The sequence below is a fragment of the Dicentrarchus labrax genome, unplaced genomic scaffold (assembly GCF_905237075.1).
Source record: "Dicentrarchus labrax unplaced genomic scaffold, dlabrax2021, whole genome shotgun sequence".
NCBI classification, from domain to species: domain Eukaryota; kingdom Metazoa; phylum Chordata; class Actinopteri; family Moronidae; genus Dicentrarchus; species Dicentrarchus labrax.
This window is the reverse complement of record NW_026136715.1, coordinates 16,463,255-16,485,388: the sequence shown is the minus strand read 5'-3', so window position 1 is coordinate 16,485,388 and position 22,134 is coordinate 16,463,255. Positions and strand designations below refer to the sequence as shown.

Here is a 22,134-nt window from a genome sequence, read left to right as displayed (position 1 = left end):
GGATGAAGAGACAGATGGGGGGTAGAAGGAGAGGGAATGAGGGAGAAGATGTTCAGCTTGTGGTAGAAACAAAGGAGAAGAATTGGAGGACTGGGTTGGAGAGGGCAGCACATCAGTGCGTGTCCTCAGAGGACCGGATCAAACAGAATAACTCACACGTCAAAGCGCAGGTTCTGCTTCTCCTCAAAGAAGTAGTCCAGGATGTACTTCCTGACAAAGTCTGGGTTTAGCGTGTTGTCTATCACCTCTGTTCTCCCAAACTATGTCAGAACCAGAAAAGAAGAGGAAACGAGAAGAGCTTTGAAACGGCACACCATGCAGTCACACAGAAGCATCTACTACATCTACTGCTCACCCAACCCCCTCTATCTTCCCCTGGCAACAGTGTGATCTCACAGCTTCGGATAAGCTCAGATTTGATTAACAGAAGTCGGTGATCACACAGTGTCAGCTCTTCTTCTCCACCTCTTCTTATTGTGTTTGGAAGAGCAAGCCTAAGGAAAGCATTTTATTGAGTCCAATTACACTCATTTAATTAAAACCACATTAACGCCACTGTTGCTCTCAGAGCCACTTCAAAACAAAGGGCTGAGGATGGGGAGGAGGACAAGACAAAGCCTGAGAGACACAGTGACTTTCACATTCTGTCTTCACACAGGGGAGCTGTCACAAATGATGGGAAGATGGCAAACTATCTCCTGGTCCACGGCGCTAAAAAGAAAATGGGAACCCAACGGCACAGACACTGAAAAGAGATAAGTCAGTGTTACAGAGCAAGACCTTGTGATGAGTTGATGTGCTGATAAACAAATCAACAGACACAGAAAGTGCTGCACCCCCCGCACCAGCACACGCACATTAATTGTATCCAAAATGAATAATTCAACGTCAGAGAACTGATGTTGAGCTGCATAAATAAAAGATCCCCAGTAGAAAGTGTTACCATAAACTGACACAGTGAATTAATAATAGCAGTGTTAGGGCTTAATGAGCAGATGAAACTGCAGGATTACAGGCTCACACCTTTGTGATTACATCCAGAGGGGGTAAAACTCAAAGTGGGTCTTAAGAGGGGAGCTATGCAGAGTAAGGTTACACCAGCAGAAATATTTTAACGGAAGCCTATGCTAATGCAAAGACAGTCAAGCTGGATTGTGTGTAACATGTGACAGTTTGAGAGAGTGGGTTTGCTGAAGTGTAACCTGCCATCAAACATAAAAGTGTGTCTAAGCTTATAAAAGTTTAACTACTGTGTGCCACCTCCTCTCCTCCCGTTCTTCCTCTTCATCCCTGTCAGAAAGTGTGAGAGCTCCCTTCCAGCAGATGCAAAGGAGGTGAAAGCTCCACCGAGCGAACAGGAGCCTATTTCAATGATAGGAGCTAAACGTGGCAGCAGGGGTCCAATAGCATATTCAATTTGGTCTCAGGCCAAACTTAACAAAGGAAGAATCAGCACCAGAGCAAAGAACAGCCACCTGAGGAAATAACAAATCTCCCAATTCACACATTATTCCTACCTTGGCAAGTACACAGTCAGTAAAGCCAGAGTTGCAAAGCATTACAATTAACTGTCAACCCCCCCAAAAAAAAAGATCCCTGCTAGAGGGTTATCTGGGCGCTGGCAGTGTGCACTTCTTCCCCTCCAATAACCCTAACTAGGATAAATTGTGAGCTGCAATGTCAGGAAATTCTTCTTGGTAAAAAGATTAATGTTTAGGAGTTTGGCTTTGCTTGAATTTAGGGGGGTTATATTGTGTCAGCTGCTCAGTTAAGTGAAAGCAGTAGAAACCTGTCAAGCACTAGGAGTAATTACAGACGAGGGAGTTAAAGATTAAGACTGTAAAGTCAGGTGGACGGGCAGCGGCTACAGTTTTTATAGATTCGACTTATGTTGTCAAAAATTAGTCAAGGGGGCACAGGTGTCAGGATGAGCTTATGACTTATGTTGTCAAAAATTAGTCAAGGGGGCACAGGTGTCAGGATGAGCTTATGAAGGCATCCTCCTGAAATCAAAACACAATTCATCGATAGCAGCAGCATTTATTTTTATACTCTTGTCTTGAAGAAGCAGCTGCCAATGGCGGGAGTTTGCCCCACAGAAGAGTAATTGGATTACATACAGTTGGTGTCGCGGTGAAAGGTGCTCCGTCCAACCATATCTAGTCTCAGGAGAACAAAAACACATTACATGACAGAGGGGCAAAAGAGGCGCTTAGCTTTATCAATACTGCACAGCTTGACTCTGCTGCTCACAAAGCCAGCTGTCGTCTGCACTGAAGACACAGGCCTGTATCTCTTTCAGGGAGTGACATTCAGGCTGCACCCACAGTCTGTGAGCTTGAGGTGGGGCAGTGTAACCAGAGGTGACAGGTGTAGGAGGCTCTTCTCGCTGAACACTGCACTTGATGATTGTCTACATTTGCATGTTAATTAGTAAAAATACTCTCTGGCTTTTAAATGAATGTCACTGTGTTGCTACCAGCACCAAGGTTTGCTTTACTATGAGTTGAGGCCAGCTGACCGCCCCTGAAAGACATACAATTATAACCAGCAAGCAACATGCTCAAGTATGATCTGAGTGATTACCACTGCAAAAATATTGTTTTTTAAGTAAAGCAACTAAACACTCAAGTCATTCAGTTTGTCAGTAAATTGGTTAAAGAATTGATCAAACATCCAACCACTCCATCATTCAGTCAATCATTCATGTTAATTGTCCCTGCTGGGAAATTTGGAATGCAGTTAGGTTAGTACAAAATGCCAATTACAGACACAGTTTGAAGGTTTAAAGGTCCAGTTAGTAACATTTAGGAGGATCTATTGGCAATAAATGGGAAATGGAATATAAAATTAATAGGTATTTTTCATTTGTGTATAATCACCTGAAAATAAGAATCATTATGTTTTTGTTATCTTAGAATGAGCCATTTATATCTACAGATGCTGCTCCATTCATTGAGGCCGCCATGTTGAACTGAAATTACACTGCTAGATGCCACTAAATCCTACACACTGGTCCTTTAAGCAATAGTTTGACATTTGAGGAAATACACACAGTCAGATGAGAAGACCAACACCACTCCGGAGTATCTGAACACTTCCAAGAAGTTACTGTCCCCGGCAAAGAAATAGTAACTCCCATAATACTGTGACTCGTTTTTTTTACTTCGGTTTTAGTAGGAATGAAACAAACGAGATGTAACATATTACTTTGTGAGCTTTAGAGATGCTGGTGGGCAGAGATTTTCACCTGTGAACGGAGTTGCTGTTTAAGCCCTGCAGTCTTTATGCTGAGCTAAGATAATCATCTCCTGGTTATAGCCTCATATTTGCAGTACAGACATGGTGGTGGCATCGATCATCTCGTTCAAATCTCAGCAAGAAAGCAAAAAAACTGGTTTAAGGGTTAGGTTTTGAATATGGTTTAAGTAAAGCAATGTTTATGGTTAAGGATAGGCAATACATTATATTAGTGACAGTCCTAGCAGAATAGCAGATCAAACATTAGTATGTATGTATTGTGCGTGAGTGTGTGTGTGTGTCTGTGTGTGTGTCTGTGTGTGTGTGTGTGTGTGTGTGTGTGTGTGTGTGTGTGTTGCTTTGTTCTGTGAGATGTAGTGTCTCTCATCTATGTTGAAATCCATACTACAAACCTTCCTCCCTTTTAAAGAGCCCACATGCACCGACACACAGATTATAACTGAAACCTTTGTATCTTAGAGCTGACTATTTCCCACTCACAAATCTGTTGTGTCACACCACTGTGCACTGGCGTGACACCAGGGTCTCTGTGGAGTCAATAAACATTGCACTCAAATTCAATCAAAAAGGATTTGAGTGTGAAAAGTATCCATCTTCCTGTTAGGCTGCATCTATACACAGTGTTTATTGTGATATACAGCAAACTCTGATTTATCTTGCTTGTAGCTATTTTGAAAAAAAAATTATGTTTGGGTTCATAAAAATGGTTGGTCTGCCTTAGATAAAAAGGAATATAAGAGTGTAAAAAAATTCTTGAATTATCAAAGTTCTTCAAATGTAACTTAAATTACTATTTCTCTGTATGTCCATCCATTGAGATTACAGGGACGAATATAATCCCAGAAGGACCCTCAATTCTGCCTCAGTCACTGCTGCTCTGGAGCCATGTGGCTATTTATTGTTTGTTTGTTTATTTATTCAAGGAGGGACAATGCACATTAATTAACATGAGCGCTTGAGTCCATCATGTAACTGTGCCAGATTTAGCCATTGAGGCTAATTTTCCTCTGCACTCTCAATAGCGGTGGCTACTAGTGTTGAGTCTCCCTAGTGGTTCTAGCAATGGATTCCACCTCCAAACAAAGAAAAGTCTCAAGAGGAAAATAGAAAGAGATTTGTTTGCTTCCAACACTGCTGGCTTTCTGGTATGTTTGGTCCGCAGAGGCAAATTAGCATTATATGGCTAAAATGTGTTTTTGGGCTCCAGGCAGATTTTTATTTTTATTTTTTTTGACAAAAATTGCTCTTTTGATAGTAGAGGTTGCTGATCCCTGCTCTACTTCATCTGCCTCTCTGGTCTCATTAAAGCCAACAGCATGGGGGGACTCTGACACAGACGCAAATCTATATTGATACAAGTATAGCTGTCACCTTAATCAGCCAGTCAGTCACAGCTAACACAGTGCTGACCAGCGCAGGCATATTCACAGGTTCAATCAATTGCAAATGATTGGCACTTGCAGCATTTACCTTGAGAGAAAAGAGGGGAGGAAAGGGAGGGTGGGGGTTGTAAACAGAGAGCAGGCTGTCATGGAGAGGAGTCAGGCTGATTGAGTTGTGTTGACACAGGGACGGCTGTGATCTCTTACCTCTCTCCACTGTTTGGACTCCACACCCTGCGTGTACAACACAACCACTGGAAGGAAGGGAGGCGGAGGCGAGGGAGAAAGAGAGAGCAGAGGAATACATTGTCACTAAACAATCTCAATCAAGCATCCTTCTTCTTCAAATGGTGTTTGTTTTGTTCTCTCTTTGCCGGCATTCATCATTAATTATCCTGCCACGCCTTGACAGCATAATGAAGTGCCAAGCTTGATGATGGAGCCGCGCTGCATCGAATTTGGGTATGATGTCCACATGCAAAGAACAAAGCTCTAAAGCAAGATTGAAGGCTCTCTGGAGCACAATTTAAGCCACGCAATCAAAACACAATTTCTTAACAGTGGGTTTCTCCTGATTCCTATTTGATTTTGTGACTTCAAATGAAGCTGAGGCTGGCGAACACTACGTGACCTGTCATATATTGCAAGGTTCATCTTTGGGCGAATACAAAACAGGGCGAGTGTGATATTTTCCTAGTAGCTTATTTACACAAAGGGCTTGAACCTCCTCCCTATTATGTTAAATGTCTCCTCCGTTCTCTATCCTTTAGGGAGTATCAAAGAAAATGCCTTTATGGCGGTTCCCCATGTGTCTCACCAAAAGATCGCCATTTGTATTCAAAGGCTGGTGTTATACTCTGCATGCATTAAGGTACTTTCCGTAGCTCTCAGTGAGGAAAGGTTGTCACATTACTGTGCAAATGATATGCAGTTATTGAAGGAACACTTTGAAATAGCAGAGTAAACTGAACTAAAGTTAAGCTCAGCGAAAAGTAAAAAAAGTAAAGCTTCGCAAAGGAGAGGAGTTGTCCATGAACCATATTCTGTGCAAGGAAAAGCTAAGCTGCAATTAGCATCGTAAAAAGCTGAGAACTTACATGGGTCGGATTTGGAGAAAGTGTCTCTGTCCAAGAGATTCCTGTAAGAGAAGGAAACATCAAAATGTCATTGAAGTCCAGCATGTGTTTAATTATTCTAACGGAATTTACTGCTGTGTAATAGTCCCATCTTATTTTGTAAAATATGTAAATGTTTGGTCTTACACAGTTTAACCAAAATGTCTATACACAAAGATCTACAACATAATCGCATGGTAATTCACATCCACACTTAATTTCACATACTGTCCTTGAGTTTTCATTTCCAAGTGAGCAGTACAATAATAAGCACATTAGAGCTCAGGGAAAGGACACAGAGGACACAGAGGTGCCAGTGAACACATTGGTGCTACAAAGCATTCAGAGTGCAAACCTTCGCCAAAGCTGCACAATCCTCTACATTTATTCTGAGAGAAAAAACGTTATCAATTAAAAAAACACGTAAAACGAACAAACATGCCGTTTACATGCCTGTTTTTTGTTCATTCAAGTAAGTATAGTAGTTTCTTCTCAAAATAAAGCGATCTTGAAAGAATTCCAAAATGTCTGTGTCTGTGTTTGATCTCTGCGTTTGTTCTTTTAACCATGGCCTTGTTTTCTGCTAAATTGGACTAGTTGATTTGATTAGATGTTGCTAAGAAAGAAAATGACAAACAAACAGCACCAAAGACACAGAATAACATATTTTATAGGTAACTAATTAACACATATGTGCCATAGAAAAGAACAGAAGTGACAAATACTCACACTCACAGTTGCAGCCTAATATGACCCGATTTTTGAATGGTGATTTAGTTACTTTAGTTCTTCTACAGTAAGTTTGCATATGCTCTTTGGACAGCCATATATACAGCAAAGGATGGACAACATTTCAACAGAACTACAGTGACGAAAATGATAAACAAATTATTCTTTATATTATCATAATTTTAGAGACTACATCCACAGATTCAAATTTGAATCATTTTTGTGCCAATTATATGAGCGGTCGCCCTGCTCAACCGGAGAAGGACTCTAATTAAATCTGCAACAATTATTCTATCAACGAAATATGTATTGGCTGGTTTTTAAATAAACAATTAATCATCTAAGTTATTTTTCAAGCAAACATGACAGCTTCTCAAATGTTCTGCCTTTCTTTGTCTTGATAAACTGGATATATCTGCATTTTGGACTGTAAACAAATAATATTTGATTTCATAATTTGAAGACTTGTGACTTTCGGCTCCTTATCGCTCAAATTGGCAAGATGATCTTAAGATTTATAGAAAGGCCCTCCGTAATGCCAGAGGAGCCTATTACTCAGCACTAATAGAAGAAAATAAGAACAACCCTAGGTTCCTCTTCAGCACTGTAGCCAGGCTGACAAGAGTCACAGCCTATCGAGCCACATATCCCCATAAACTTGAGTGGCAATGACTTCATGAGCTTCTTCTATAATAAAATTATTACTATTAGAGAAAAATTAATCACCAACTGCCATCAACAGTTATCAGTGGCTCTCCAAGTTCAGGGACCTGTCAATGTAAACTTAGATGTATATTTAGACTGTTTTCTGCTATCGATCTTCATCAGTTAACTTCAATCATTTCTTCATCGAAGCCATCAACCTGTCTGTTAGACCCGATCCCAACTAGGCTGCTAAAGAAGTTGTCCCTTAATTGGCACTTCTTTACTGGATATGATTAATCTTTCTTTATTATCAGGATATGTACCACAGTCCTTTAAAGTAGCTGTAATAAACCCCTTCTAAAAGTCTACTCACCCAGGGGTTTTAGCCAACTATAGACCGATTTCTAACCTCCCGTTCCTCTCTAAGATTCTGGAGAAAGTAGTCGCCAAAGAGTTGTGGACTTTCTACATAACAATAGTTTATTTGAGGATTTTCAGTCAGGATTTAGAGTTCATCATAGCACAGAGACAGCTCTGGTTAAAGTTAATAATGACCTTCGACTGCTTCTGACAATGGACTTGTCTCTGTACTTGTATTATTAGATCTTAGTGCTGCATTTGACACCATTGACCATGATATTCTTTTACAGAGACTGAGCATCAAATTGGCATTAAAGGAACTGCCCTAACCTGGTTTAAGTCATACTTATCAGACCGTACTCAGTTTGTACATGTTAACGATGAATCCTCCATAAATACTAAAGTTAGTCATGGAGTTCCACAAGGTTCTGTACTTGGACCAATACTATTTACTTTATATATGCTCCCTTTAGGCAACATTATTAGGAATCACTCCATTAACTTTCACTGTTATGCAGATGATACGCAGTTATATCTATCAATCAAACCCAATGAAATTAATCAATTATCTAAATTACAAACATGTCTTAAGGACATAAAATCGGATGACCTGCAATTTTCTGATGTTAAACTCAGAAAAACCGAAATTCTTGTTCTTGGCCCCAAAAACCTAGAGACTCATTGTCTAAAGATATAGTCACTCTAGATGGCATTAACTTGGCCTCTAGCACCACTGTCAGGAATCTTGGAGTTCTCTTTGATCAGGATTTGTCATTTAACTCCCACATAAAGCAGACCTCTAGGACTGCCTTCTTCATTACGTAATATTAGAAAAATTAGACACATACTATCACAGACAGATGCAGAAAACTAATCCATGCATTTGTTACTTCAAGGCTGGATTACTGCAACTCTTTATTATCAGGTTGCCCCAATAAGTCCATTAAAACGCTCCAATTAATTCAGAACGCTGCAGCACGAGTACTGACAGGAACTAGAAAAAGAGATCACATCTCTCCGTACTAGCTACTCTCATTGGCTCCCTATAAAATGTAGAATTGAATTTAAAATACCCTCCTCACCTATAAAGCTCTTCATGGTCAGGCCCCTTCATATCTTAAAGAGCTCATAGTACCCTATTACCCCACTAGAACACTACGTTCTCTGAATGCTGGGCTACTTGTGGTTCCTATAGTCTCTAAAAGTAGAACAGGAGCCAGAGCCTTCAGTTACCAAGCTCCTCCCTGTGGAACCGGCTAGTTGTGGTTCGGGAGGCAGACACCCTCACCACTTTCAAGAGTAGGCTAAGACATTCCTCTTGATAAAGTTTATAGTTAGGGCTGGATCAGGTGAGTCCTGAACCATCCCTTAGTTATGCTGCTATAGGCCTAGACTATCGGGGATTTCCCATGGTGCACTGAGCTACTCTCTTCCTCTCTCTTTCTGCACTCATTCATGTCCCTTTAATGCATGTTACTAACTCCACTTCTTCCCCGGAGTTCTTGTGCTTTCTCGTCTCGCAGGTTCTCATGGATCCTGGTGGAGCCTCCTGCCATGGTCCTGCTTGACTGCCATTGCCAATACTGTTGTTGCTGTGCACCTGTCTGTCTGTCTGTCGCTCTCTCTCTCTCTCTCTCTCTCTCTCTCTCTCTCTCTCTCTCTCTCCACCCCAACTGGTCGAGACAGACGACCACCCACCTAGAGCCGGAGGATCTGTCCTAGGTTTCTGCCTTTTAACAGGCAGTTTTTCCTTGCCCTTGTCGCCAAGTGCTGCTCATGGTGGTACTGTTGGGTCTCTGTAATTAATGTTAAAGAGTTCGGTCTAGACCTGCTCTATTTGAAAAGTGTCCTGAGATAACTTCTGTTATGAATTGGCGCTATACAAATAAAATTGAATTGAATTGAATTGAATTGAATTTTACTGACAAAACAATTATTCAAGAGAATAACTGGCAGATTCATCAACAATGAAAATAAATGTTAGTTGTAACTTACTAATAATGCATACATGGTTTGGGTCCAAAAAAGTGAAAGTCTAAGCAACTTATTGGAATGAATGGTGGATATAGAGTTTCCTTGAGTTACAACTGTTACATTTAACACATAATGAGCTCTGTCGCAGATTAGTTAGTACTGCAGAGTCAAGGTGAAGAGTCATGTGCCTCAGAGCAGAAAGCAACAAGCCACAACACAGAGTACATATGAAGAAGTATTTTACCATTCACAGCAACATAGCACAATCAATAAAATCAACAGGTCCATCAGTATGCATCCATATGCCAGGGTTAGATTCAAAGCTCATGTAGCATCCATGGGAGCATCCTAGAATCACTGCAAAAGGCTGTTTCATGTGTTCATAATGTTGTGCAGCGGCATTGGGTACGCAAGTCACACTTATTCTGACCAGTTCCCTATCTGTCTCCCGCACAATAAAAGAAAACAGACTACTCTTGCATACCTACAACAGCATTTCCCACACCCTAAATCCTCCAAAGCCTAAAATAAAGCACAATCTTGCTCGTTGTGGAGGAGCTATCCAGTTCCCTGACACCCTTTAAGGCAACCTTGCATTCTGATTGACTCATTCAAGATAAGAGCTGCAATCAACATGAATATTATTCATTCATTCTGTATTCTTAGCCTCTTCCAGACTGGATTTTATGATTTCTGGAAGCTGGAGCGAATTTCTGTCATTCACTTTAGGACTCATGGACCCTCTTGTATGCCCCTATGGTAGATAAAACATTATAAAGTGCCCTCAAGAGTGCCTTTTGAGTGGAGAAAACGTGATGAAGTGCCCTCTAAGGTGCTAATCCTAACCCTGACTAAGCTGTTAAATGCATCACAACTTTCTGTGTGCTGCCCTTTAGCATTTCCTTCTATTACTGTACAAGATCCAATAAAGCAGCTGAAAAATAAGACTGCTACCATCAATCACTTCATTCAACATTTTAGATGAAAGTCATTTTCCAGATGATCTAATAAGCATATCAATCTAATCCAATGTAAAATATGTCTTGTTTCTGGTTTCTGGTTGTGAGCAGCGTCAATACATAACTTCTTAGTTCAGAACAATCCTCATCCCTTTAGGGGACCGCAGGATTTCAATGAATATAGATGAGAGTTCAGGACTGAATCCAAGCAACAGGACATCATTCATGTAAACGTAATTCCACATTCCTGGAAACAAAATCTTCTGTCACAGGGATACGTGGGGGGATAATAGATGCAGCTTCGTTGGGTATTAGCCTTGGGCTGACCTGACTACAGTTGGAACATTGTCAGTGTAATTATCACTGGGGATAACAAAGCCATCCATGACTAACTGCCTCTTTGTATCCACCTGTTACTGTCTAGCCTCCATTACCCTCCGACAATTAGCTTGTCCATCACCTTTTCCCATCTCTCAGTGTAGTAGAGGATGTGCCACATGGAAAAAGGGAAGCAGGAAAACGTGACTACCTGTTTCTCTTTTACACAATGTTACTGTAAAATAAACAAAAAAAACAAGCATTTCATTTGAGTTGCTGAACCTCACTTTTCTTTTCAACATTTCTATTCCAAGAAGAAATGATTAGTACACAGATTTATACAAATTAATCTACCATCTTACGTGCACATGGCCAGGGAAGACACAACGGTGCCGCAGGATGGATATTAACATCTGAGATAATCCATCTGCTTTCACTGAAGTAACGCTGCCTCTTTCAAATGTTAACTCCTTCTCTCTTCAAATCTCAGTGGGATAAGAGAAGATCATTATCCCGGAAGCTGATGTAGAGAAAGTTTGTTGATGAAGATATAAGTTCATTGAAAGTAGGACAAAAGTAATTAGATCCAGCTACTTTTCATCCACACCACATCAGCCTTGTTTCATACTGTAGCACATTTGAGATCCCTGTGACCATCCAATTTGAAATATGTGAATGAAAATGGCAAACATTTGCTATTCCTCTTGATCTCACCACCTTCATTAAAACTGCGAGTGCAATAATCTCCTCTTGTCACTGGAGCATTTAATATTTTATCGCATGTGAAGCAAGAGTCGGAAGTGCATTATTAGATGCAGAACAAACAAAACTACAACAAATGAAATTCAATTCAATATCACTGGAGAAATCAAGACAAATATCATTTTAATGGCTTTCTTTTTCTGTCTAATCACCCCTGACAAAGTAATGTTTGTTTATTTACCAGTGAATTAAGCTTGCAGTTATTGGTTATGCACACTTTAATTAATAAGGCAGTATCAAGAATCTCTTCAGATGCTGAATTAGCATCCCTCAAATAAAGCATGTGCTGAGGCTGTATAAATGTGTCATACAAGTATTTAGCTTGGCTAAAACATTGCTTAATGTTCCCACTACAGTGAAAAGTATGAAGGAGGTTTGACCTCTAAAACATAGTTGCTGAACTCTAATTTAAAAGAGTATATCGGGGGCACACACTCCCTCTTGGTCAGATCCCCAGAGATATTTTAGTAGCTCCTTGGTCCATGTGGCTGATTATTAAACTAAGAAACAGGGGAATAATTCCTGCACCTGCAATGCCTTATATTCAGCACTCCCTTAATTCACCCCCACTTTCTTAGACTTGTCAAAATCATAATTGGCACCTTGGAGAAATAGCATCTAATTCAGTGGAAAGTGGTTTTAAATAGTCTTGAATCTGGCTGGCCAATTCCAGTATGAGCTGCTGCCTCATTGGTTCTTAAAAGGACACGACAAACGCAAGCTTGAAAGTCAAGTCTCTGACTGGGTTAGAGGAAGGAAAATCTAATATAATCTCTATTACATTAGAAACAATGGGAGATGGCTGGGAGGAGAAAGTGAAGGATGGTGTCACAGCCCTCTTTTTTTTGACTGAGGACATTATCTTTCCACTCACACACCACAGGGTGAGAAGGTCTTCTTTTTGTCTAATATATCCTTAAGCAGCTTCTCCAAGGTCAAAGGGTCAGAGATCCAAACAGGGGGAGATATACGCTGCTGCAGAGGTTGGCTGACCCTTTACAACCTGGAGGAATCCCGTTATTTTGACTGAAATATTCAGTTTTCCTTGAGAGGTATTTTTGCATTTCATGAAGAAAATATGTACGGTATATTATGCAGGAAAGGTCACTAGATACTGACGTGTAAGTGCACGGCTGAAATGAAAACAAACAAATTAAAATCTCATGCACTCTCTTGTGCTGGAGATGATCTCTGCTTGGATGGTGACAGTTGATAATACAGAGTAATGTTACTTTTGTCTGGATCTAAAAAACTCCCTAATATTAAATTCAACATGCAATCTGGACCCTTTATTAATGACAGACCCATCTGCTGACCTTCATTGCGATGGCACCAGGTGTTTTCTTCTCCTCCAACTGTTTAATTATTCAGTTTCTGTTCAACCTGGGATCTCTCCGGGTCGACAATACCTGCAGCAGAGCACTCCCTGGGCGACTGTTTTGCTGGCAGTGACAGTATCTCAGTCATAAAACAGCTCTTCTGCTAGCATAATAAATGAGAATGCACATCCGCTGTGACACCATGTTTCAGACTAGGTTTTGGTGTGTGACTAATGTCCGGCCAGGGAATAATATCACTGTTAATTGCATGCTGTAACAGCTCGGGGTTTGTGCAAAAAAAGGTCCTTTCTTTGAGAGGAGCTGCAGGGGATGCACACACTGATACTATATGGTTGTTATAACCCTGGAAGAGCACTTTGCACTTAGTCTACTGTGAATTCAGGCCAATTTCTCTTCATCTCTCAATTCCATCTAAAAAAACAAAGCTGCAAATATCTTTGCAGTCACACACTAACCGTGCACTTCACAGACTGGCAACATAAAGCACGTTAAATTGTACACTAGGAAAAGAATCGGGCACAGTAAAGCATTTCTAAGCTCATACATATTTGGTCTTTGAATTGACAGTAACTGATCATTAAATCGAGATAGAGAACAGAACCTCTGCGTGGATTCAGCCAAGTGTGGAATAGAGAGAGCAAGGTCGACCTCAATAGTGATCATGATAATAAAGCGCGCTAAAAAACTCTCTCTCTCAGAGGATAACACTAATTGATGTTAGTGAGGGATGAGATAGCTGCGAGAGGACCATATAGGGTGGGAAGAGAGAATTGGAGCTGTCTAATTGGTGGTGGACTCATGTTGAGCCTCAATAGGTGAAAGCAGCACACAGTAGGTGGTGGTAAACCGTAATGAGCACGAACTGACGAATACTAACTAGCACTGTAAGTATTCAGAGGTATGACCACCGTATGACACACACACCTAGCCACTCAAATAGACACACTAATTGATCTGAATGTGGGCTGGAAATAGGTCTCCTCTACAGTTTCAAAACAGATAAATGGACTGAATAATAATAATCAGACTGAATTGGCATTTCACTTGACTTCACCACATGGAAGCTGCAGCAGCAGTTCCTAGAAGCACTTAAGGTTTTTCAAAACAGTCAATAATTGTTATTTCTGTAAATCGACTTTCAACAACTTGTACAGGTCCAGGAATCTCATCCACACTATTTTTCTGAATATGATTAAACCTACTACAATTACTTTTTGACTGGTTATGAAATAGTCTTAATTTAATATTGATGCCTCTTTATGACCTACATAAGCACACAAACCCATCAGCGACAGCATTGGCTATTTCTGTAAAGTTATATTTAATCTCTGTCCCAAGGTCAGATTCGGTTGGATTCCCTTCAGAATCAATTATTGTAATTGTAACTTATTTGTGTCATACTTTGTGCTACTTAAAGGTCCAGTGTGTAACATTTAGGAGGATCTACTGGCAGAAATATAACATAATATGCATAGCTATGCTTTCAATTGTGTATTAATCACCTCAATATAGGAATCATTACGTTTTTGTTACCTTAGAACGAGCCTTTTATAAGTACAGATACCGCGGGGCGCCTTCCATAGAGTATGACATGTTTCAGAAGGGACAAACCAAACAGCCTTAGACAGGTGCATTCACGTTTTTCACTTCGAAACCGAAATAGTTTCTCCTACGTGCTTGGAAGGGGAGGGTGAAGCAAGGGAGTTAAGATCTGCAATTACACTGCTAGATGCCACTAAATGCCACTGCATTTTTATTTTAACTCATGTATTATTAAAAGGCAGTTTATTATATCGACTTGCATTGTCGTGGCCCTTGTCTCCAAAGAGCACCTTTGTTCACTGAATTTTGTTTTTAAAGCAAAGATGCACTCCAGCTTTTCCCTCTGTGTCTGTGTCCACTTGAACAACCCACTGATGTGGTATTCATGACATTCATGATTGAATTTTTAGCATTTTAATTACTTTGCTGTAGACAATTTCTTGTTCCTAGTATGACACTGAAATTCAAAAAACACTTAAGTAGCAACATGACTTAAACCACCTGAACACCAAGCATATCATATATTTGTCAAAAATACATCCTTGAGTGTTACATTTGAAGGCATCTAGCACAAATAAAACTAAACAAATTTAGAAATTAGACTAACTGGCAGCTTCTACAAAAGCCTGTAATCATTTCACAGTTTTGTAGCTTGTGAATAAGTTTATCTTCACACATTTTGACTGATAATCTATTTCTCCACGGTGAAAATTAACTGTATTTGTACTTTTCAAACCTGATGTTTCAGCTGTATACACAGCTTCTTAGCTAGAGCACACACACATTCTCACCCAAACAGACAGAAATGTCCCTTTTGGCTACAGTATAACATATCAACTTCAATGTATCTAACAGAAAAAAATACTAACTCAGATAGATCTACAAAAAAACGACAATAAGCTGACAATGAGTAGCGTGTTTGGGCCTACGGCTAAGACTGTCAATGTATGAGAGACCTTCAACATATGCAACATAATGTGGCAAAATCTTCACTGAGCAACATGTCACACTTTGTACGTATCTGCCACCATGTCTCACATTTCCAAGACAAGCTGTGATGTTAGGTCAAATATCCCCCCACACCGAAATCCACTAACATACTCTGCTGACCCTTGAGGTTCTCTGGAAATAGTAACAAAAGCTGCTTGATACTTCTGAGCCGAGAGGGACTGCTTTCATTTCTTATTGCTACACTACACTCTTGACTTGTCCTGTCATTGCAATCAACACTTTCAGTTGACACGAGCAACATGCAGTGAGTGTTATAAGCCACTGGCAGGGCACCACAAGTGTGTTTCCATGGGATCCCCCTCTGCTGTCATATATCCCAAATGAGAATATATTAATAACACTGACACCACCACAAGCCAAGTGTCTGGGATCCAAACTCATTTTCACTGTGTCAGGGGTTCATGCATAATTATCCGCTCCATCGACCTGTGAGACTCGCCTGCTGCAATCTTAACATCCCCAAAATTGGAAGAAAAAAAAATCTGCCTCCTCTCTGCACCCTCGTGTCTCTCAGCCTCGATCCCCAAAACAGATGCGACACATCACTTACACACACACACACACACACACACACACACACACACAAGCCATCCTGCAGGATAAAAGCTGCAAGCTCGCCCCAGGTCAGTCTTAACCCAGAACACAATATGAAAAGAACGACGCAGTAAATACACTACAAATTGAAAATTCTCTCTTACTCAGAGAGATCTTGTATTAATATTTTATGCGATTACACAATGCAAACTAGTTCAATTCAAACTTGCTTTCTGCAGGGGCAAAACAACAGGATGTTTCAAGCTGAAAAACCAGGTCAGAGGGTTCGACTGAATGGGTAACCAAGACTGAAGCTACAACAGCTATTAACACTACAACAACAGCAGAGTTACAGGCCATAATAATGCATTCAAATAAACAATAGGTTGTTAGACAGGCGGCTTGAATCCCAATTGCTCTGCTCAAGCAATTGTTTTTGACAGATGGAGCAGCGATGCCACACATCCTAATCGTCCTGATGATTTCATTAGGCCTCCCCCCTCTGCTGCAATGATTGCCTCAGGAAGAGTTCAGATCAAGAAGCATGCTGAAAGTTTTAAGATTGACCCCGGGGAACAGCAATCAGTGGCATTGTGTTCCAGGGATCCTCTCCTGTGAGCATTTGTCACAGGATGCTGGAAGTCATGTGACCTTTGTGTGTTTCACCAGGTAATGAATCCCTTGGGAGCAGAGTGGCCCGGTTGAGTTAGATCCCCCCAGCCATGGAATGCATTGATTGGATGCAGTGCTACTCTAATCAATCTATCACAGCAAATGAATGGTTTCAACGAACAACCAAAGCAACGACAGAGAACAGGAGGGGATGGACAAGATGCAGCGTCTTCGTCCTGATGAAAATGGTCGATGGGGGTTGATAAAGTTCGACGTTAAAGCTGTCAGGTGGGAGGCTGAGCGCGGTGGAAGCGAGGGTGGCTTTGTCAGCCGATTTCACTTTTAACAGCATACCTGTGGTGTGTTTTGACACGTTGCAAAGGACTAATAAATTCCTATAATATGCCCTCTGTTTCAAATAAAAATTCAAGCTACATCCTTGTGCTTGGTGGTTTTGTTGTAGTATAGTGTATGTCATGTTCTTGCGATGATACAGTGTCCAAATCTGGGCTTTTCATCAGATTATTATGTATTTTTCTTTCCCTTTATTCTCCTCTGGATGGCGACTATCTAACAAATAAGATGCCTAAAAGTAATCTTTCAGGAGCAATAAATTATTTTTCCCTCGCTCTGTTCTGATAAGGGTTGTAAACCTTTGTCAGGGTTCTCAAGCTTATCAACTCTGCTCCCTCATTCTGGTCACATACAGTACGCAGCACATTTACAAATCATAACTTACATCCAGTACTTGGATCTGTACTGACAAACCAAAGAAAAACAGCAGGAAAAAAGTCTATTCATTAAATGAAGATCCATGTTCCTTTAGGGGCTTTGTGAATTTTTTGTGTGTGCACATTTTTTCCAACATTCATTACCAAAAGTATTCTTCACAGTGGAACACTGGAAGCCCCAATTTCCCTTAAGTCATTGTACATGGGAACTCAGAGACGGTCTGGTAAACTGAGATATAGAAAGGGCACATTTTACAATCCAGCAGGATTCACATTTACTACTTTGCTCATAATTAAAGCATGATGTAGCAAACCACACAGACAACTTATGAAATATTCATCAGGGCTGCTTGAATATTAACTAATGAACACACTCATTACTGCCACGTAAGAGGTGGGATCGCGCCTGTAAAAGCACCAGAGGACCACAGGCCCTAACCCACTGAACTGTATTCACTGGCATGCGTTTGCAGATAGAGACCACTTGAGTTTGAAGAGTCATCTTATTGCTGAGTTGGAGTGTAGCCCTTGCAGCTAAGAAGCAGATGCTCTGGGCTCAGCTCACTGGCTGACCTGTGAGCAAAAACCAATCAGAGCCATAGACGGTGAACAATGTGCTATCACAGCGATATGCACTTGTTTTGATAAGGGGGTGTCTGCTTCAGTCACTCAAGCTTGTCAGGGGGCTTGCTGCAATATTGGCAGAGGGTTATGAGAATGCCTGTAGGGCCGCACGCAGCAATTCAATTCCATGTGCGCTGCAACCTCAGAGCTTTCAGGCTTACTAAATCAATTACACAGAGTTGTGGAGCCTGTGCGTCTCACCCACATAACACCCATTGTTTCAGTCCGTTTCTATTGGAAAGACCAAATACACATTCGCTGATAAGTGGAAGAAAAGTGAACAGCCATGCATGGAGCATGCATGGCTGTTCATTTCATATGTATCCAACTTTTGAGCTGTCTAGTGATCTTTGAAGCAGTCCTCAGAGGTCAGACATGAGCTACTGTAGCAATATCCACAAGTCACAAAGAAGAACAGCAGGACCTGAAGTCTTTGCATCTAAAACAGACAATGTTTCAAGGCCCAGTGAAGGCAGGAATTATTTTTTCTTCTCTATCAAACTGTGTCCTGGAGCAAATCTTTGTTTGGCGAGACATTAACGACAGACAAGGGAACTGCAGACCAACAGAGCCTGGGGGCATCAACACAGATCTCTGCTTAAAGTATGAAGGTCTGGGGGAAAAAAACAAAAGTGTCTATCAAGAGGGAAACAACACGAGTCCAGCTGCTCCTCACAACACATGCCCTATGATTGAAAACACACACAGAGTAATCGCACACAACCTAATGCCACACACACCTACTCTTATACACACAATTCAATAATGTTGGTTACATAAACATACAGGACTCCTACAGTAAAGCAATGTAGGGCTGAAAGCTGTTTAAAAAGCCCCCCACCCCCTCATAGCTGCACCATCCTCTCAACATGTCAACACTATAAAGGTTAACAGATTTGTCCTGAAATGTGACTAATTAATTAATATCCTAAATGGGTTATAAGGTCACCTAAATGGCAACAGCAACACCGGGTTTGTCGAACATCTTCAGAATTTCAAAATGGATGACAAAGCAGCAGTTTGCAACAAGAAAAAACAATCAGTTTCCTCTCCAGATAACTGAGTGGATGGAGGTTTAGGGGAGGAAAGCAAACGAGAGGTGTGAAGAAAGCAATGGCAGCAGGATGTTATTCTCTGGCTTGTGGCTTTATGTACATTAAAGCAAATCTCTATGGAATCAGTTTCAACAGCAGTGCTCATGGGAAGACATCTTTTGCATGCATATAACACTGATGCAGCCAAGAGCTACAAAGAGCTCAACTCTCTGTCTTATGGCAAAATGATGCACAGCCCAGGAGGCCCTGGAAACACAAATTAAAGTCGATTTCCATGAGAAACGTTGACTAAACAAACTGTAGCAACTGTACTCGTCGACCATACAGAGCCACGTTGCAGCAGCATACAGTATACAGTGACTCTACCTGCCACCAGCTGCCCCACCCTATCCAGTCGAAGCACTTGCCATATTAGTGGTATTTTGGGGGGGGGACCAGGGACACCATTAAAGGCTACTGGGTGAAAATATTTAGCTCTAATTGTTTTTTTTCCCACGTTTCTGTATCAAACTAGTGCCGATTTCGGCGCATGTCAAGCGTTTAAACAGCTTCACACGACACCGTGCCTCAGGGGAAACCTCACAGGCACGCCAACAAACTCCACGACGGTCGATATCTCCTGTGGCACGCGACTTGGCGCGCGCAAAACACAAACACACAGCGCGGTAGACGCACGAGCTGGGGATAAGCGTAAATCTTAACAATAAACGGGACAAACAAACAAACAAAAGCGTTAAAGTTTCAGGATTGTCAGATTTACAGATTACAGTTGTCTACTTCAGTGACTGGACATTACAGTGATAATGAAGTGCTGTATGATGTTTATAAATTTACTATTCTAACGAAAAGTCTCTAATATGCTTAAATAGTCTAATGCCATCTGCTATGTCTGTGTGTCTTTACAGCAGAGCAAAGATCTCTGCGAGGATTTTCTCTACACAGCTTTGTTATTTTACCATTTTTTAAAGTTTTCTTATTCTTTAAAATGTTTAAGGTAGCTGTTTTTCATAAGGAAATGACACACGGCGACGTTTATGTTGTTGTTTATTTTCAGCACCAAAATGTTAAACTGCACGTTACCCATCCCTGTGTCCTGTCCGCTCACAGCAAAACGCACCCAAAGCGCGCGGAGCTCCCCAAAGCCTTGACGCAGAGACAGCAGCATCAGCACCGGAGTGGACTCACCTGCAGGACACGGTGATCTCCACTTTGGTGGCCGGGATGCTCCCGCTGATGGGGTCGAAGTCACAGACCGTGGCCGTGGCCTCCAACTTGTCCATAACGTCTCCCTCCATGTGTGCAGGAGACGCAGGCCAGCTCCCCGGGCCGCGTGAGTCCCTCCGAACCTGGAGAGCCGACGGTGGAGAGCCGGAGCGCAGCGGGCGAGCGAGCAGCAGCGGATACGGTCCAGACAAACCTCCTAAGTGCTGTCCATTGGACGGGCAACAGCATGGAAAGTTTAATAGGAAAACTGCAGCGGCGACACGATTGATTTGACTGAAGTGGGATCACATGCCAGGACGCATCAGCGCCAACTCCGCTCTTCTCCAGGCAAAGAATGAGCTCCTCTGGCAGAGCAGCGTTTGAAAAGTAAAAGCTGTGAACTCCACCCCTCCTGTCTGCATTCTCCTACATGCTGGGCTGCGACTGGCACTCGTTGCAGATGCAAGCTATTGATCTATGGCTGGACGGATAGTTATTCTGCTCCAAATTGGTTTTAAGAGCCTCTAAGAGAAAATAAATAAGCACCGAGGGGCGAGAAAATTACATTGGACTGTATTATCTCTCTCCAATTTAAGAACATAATATATATAATATAGTTTAAATATTTTGAGTGGATTCATGGAAACATCTACTTAAATTGATCTTTCTGTTTTGGTTTAGGAAAGCTGCAGGGAAGATGAAAAATGACTTCAAATTAACGACAAAATTAAACGTAGTGTTGAAATTACATTAGTTCCTCCAGAACCACCATCATTTATTACTAATTGAAAGGCTGCCTGATGCTCTTTCAGCATCTGGACAGCTCCTCCAAATTTTTGCCGTTCGAGACACAGCCTTGTTTATCTATAGCCAATAAAAAGTGACGTTTGTGTCCCTACACCTATAGTATATTAATCTCTGGGAGGCTGTATGGGAGGCTGAGCTCTCCCAGGGGAGCCTCATTTCTGTTTCATCTTTTTACCTGATTGAACAGCTTGGTGAAATTCAAACCTTCAACCTGTCAAACAAATAATTCAACTGCTGTGGATATTCTGTGGACATTGTGTGTAAAGAGAAAGAGAGAGGGAGGTGGGGTGGGGGGTGACTCCATTCATCACAGAGACCAACTACCAGGAAATCTCCAAGGAGAGGATCACTGCACAGAGTGATTGCTTCTCTCTTGCAAAACGCTTTTTAAGAAATCACACCACATCGCTCCCTATGTTCCCCTGAAACTATTCACAACAGGTATCAGTGGTAAATGGGCAACCTGCTCTCACAAGGAAATGGCAAATAAACTCTCTCCAAATCATCAAAGGTATAAATTCTACCTCAATTTATGACATATGGAAATCACACATATGCTACTAACTGAAATGCCCACATATGTTCACACACAAATCACTCAACTGTGGAAACTGCGTGAGATCCCTGCTACAGAGGCTATGCATCACTCTCTGAGTGTCAATTCTGAGCAGCGAGCATTGTGGGAGGTCTACATGCACAGTGGCGACGCACTACTATAGTTTCACCTCTACACCTGGGAGTTAGAGCCAGGCTGATGCGGCCATGAGGCCTGAACATTTCGGACACAGCACCACCACTGCGCAGCTTCATCATTAGTCATGTTCACTCGGTAATTAGGCCCTGTGGTGGTCCTTGGTTGGTTGATTTTGAGCTCCCTTTAGTGCGCTGCTCCCTGCCGCCTGCTGTGAGTCTCTCCACTGTTCCCACAAGCAGCCGCCCCACTTCCTATAGCTGTGGCAGGACTATAATTATGGCTGTATGAACCCTCTCTGCGGGGAGTGTGTGTGTGTGTGAGCAGTGGTACCACCCAGACCTGTTCAGCATCAGTGGCAGGCCTCAACATCAGCAGGGGGACGTGGCCAGATGATGGGGTATAAACTCCAACATCACTGGTGTTCTGCTGCAACAAGAGCAGAGGCTGGAAGTACATTTATTTGAGTATTTTCAGGA

General features: G+C 41.6%; 1 protein-coding gene across 2 annotated transcripts in view; it reads right to left on the bottom strand.

The window, feature by feature from the left end:
- Window positions 1–20,605, bottom strand: part of cpne5a (copine Va) — a 72,905-nt gene extending 52,300 nt beyond the window's left edge. Inside the window, exons 1-4 of one of the 2 annotated variants that reach the window (XM_051425415.1) lie at window positions 20,140–20,605; window positions 5,741–5,781; window positions 4,851–4,897; window positions 157–260 (exon numbers count right to left, since the gene is read on the bottom strand). In XM_051425415.1, the coding sequence (XP_051281375.1) occupies window positions 157–260; window positions 4,851–4,897; window positions 5,741–5,781; window positions 20,140–20,249 (302 nt within the window). In that variant the 5' untranslated portion in view covers window positions 20,250–20,605. The remainder of the gene's footprint in view (window positions 1–156; window positions 261–4,850; window positions 4,898–5,740; window positions 5,782–20,139) is intronic. The other variant, XM_051425416.1, reaches the window with a different exon arrangement.
- Between the last annotated feature and the right edge of the window lie 1,529 nt (window positions 20,606–22,134).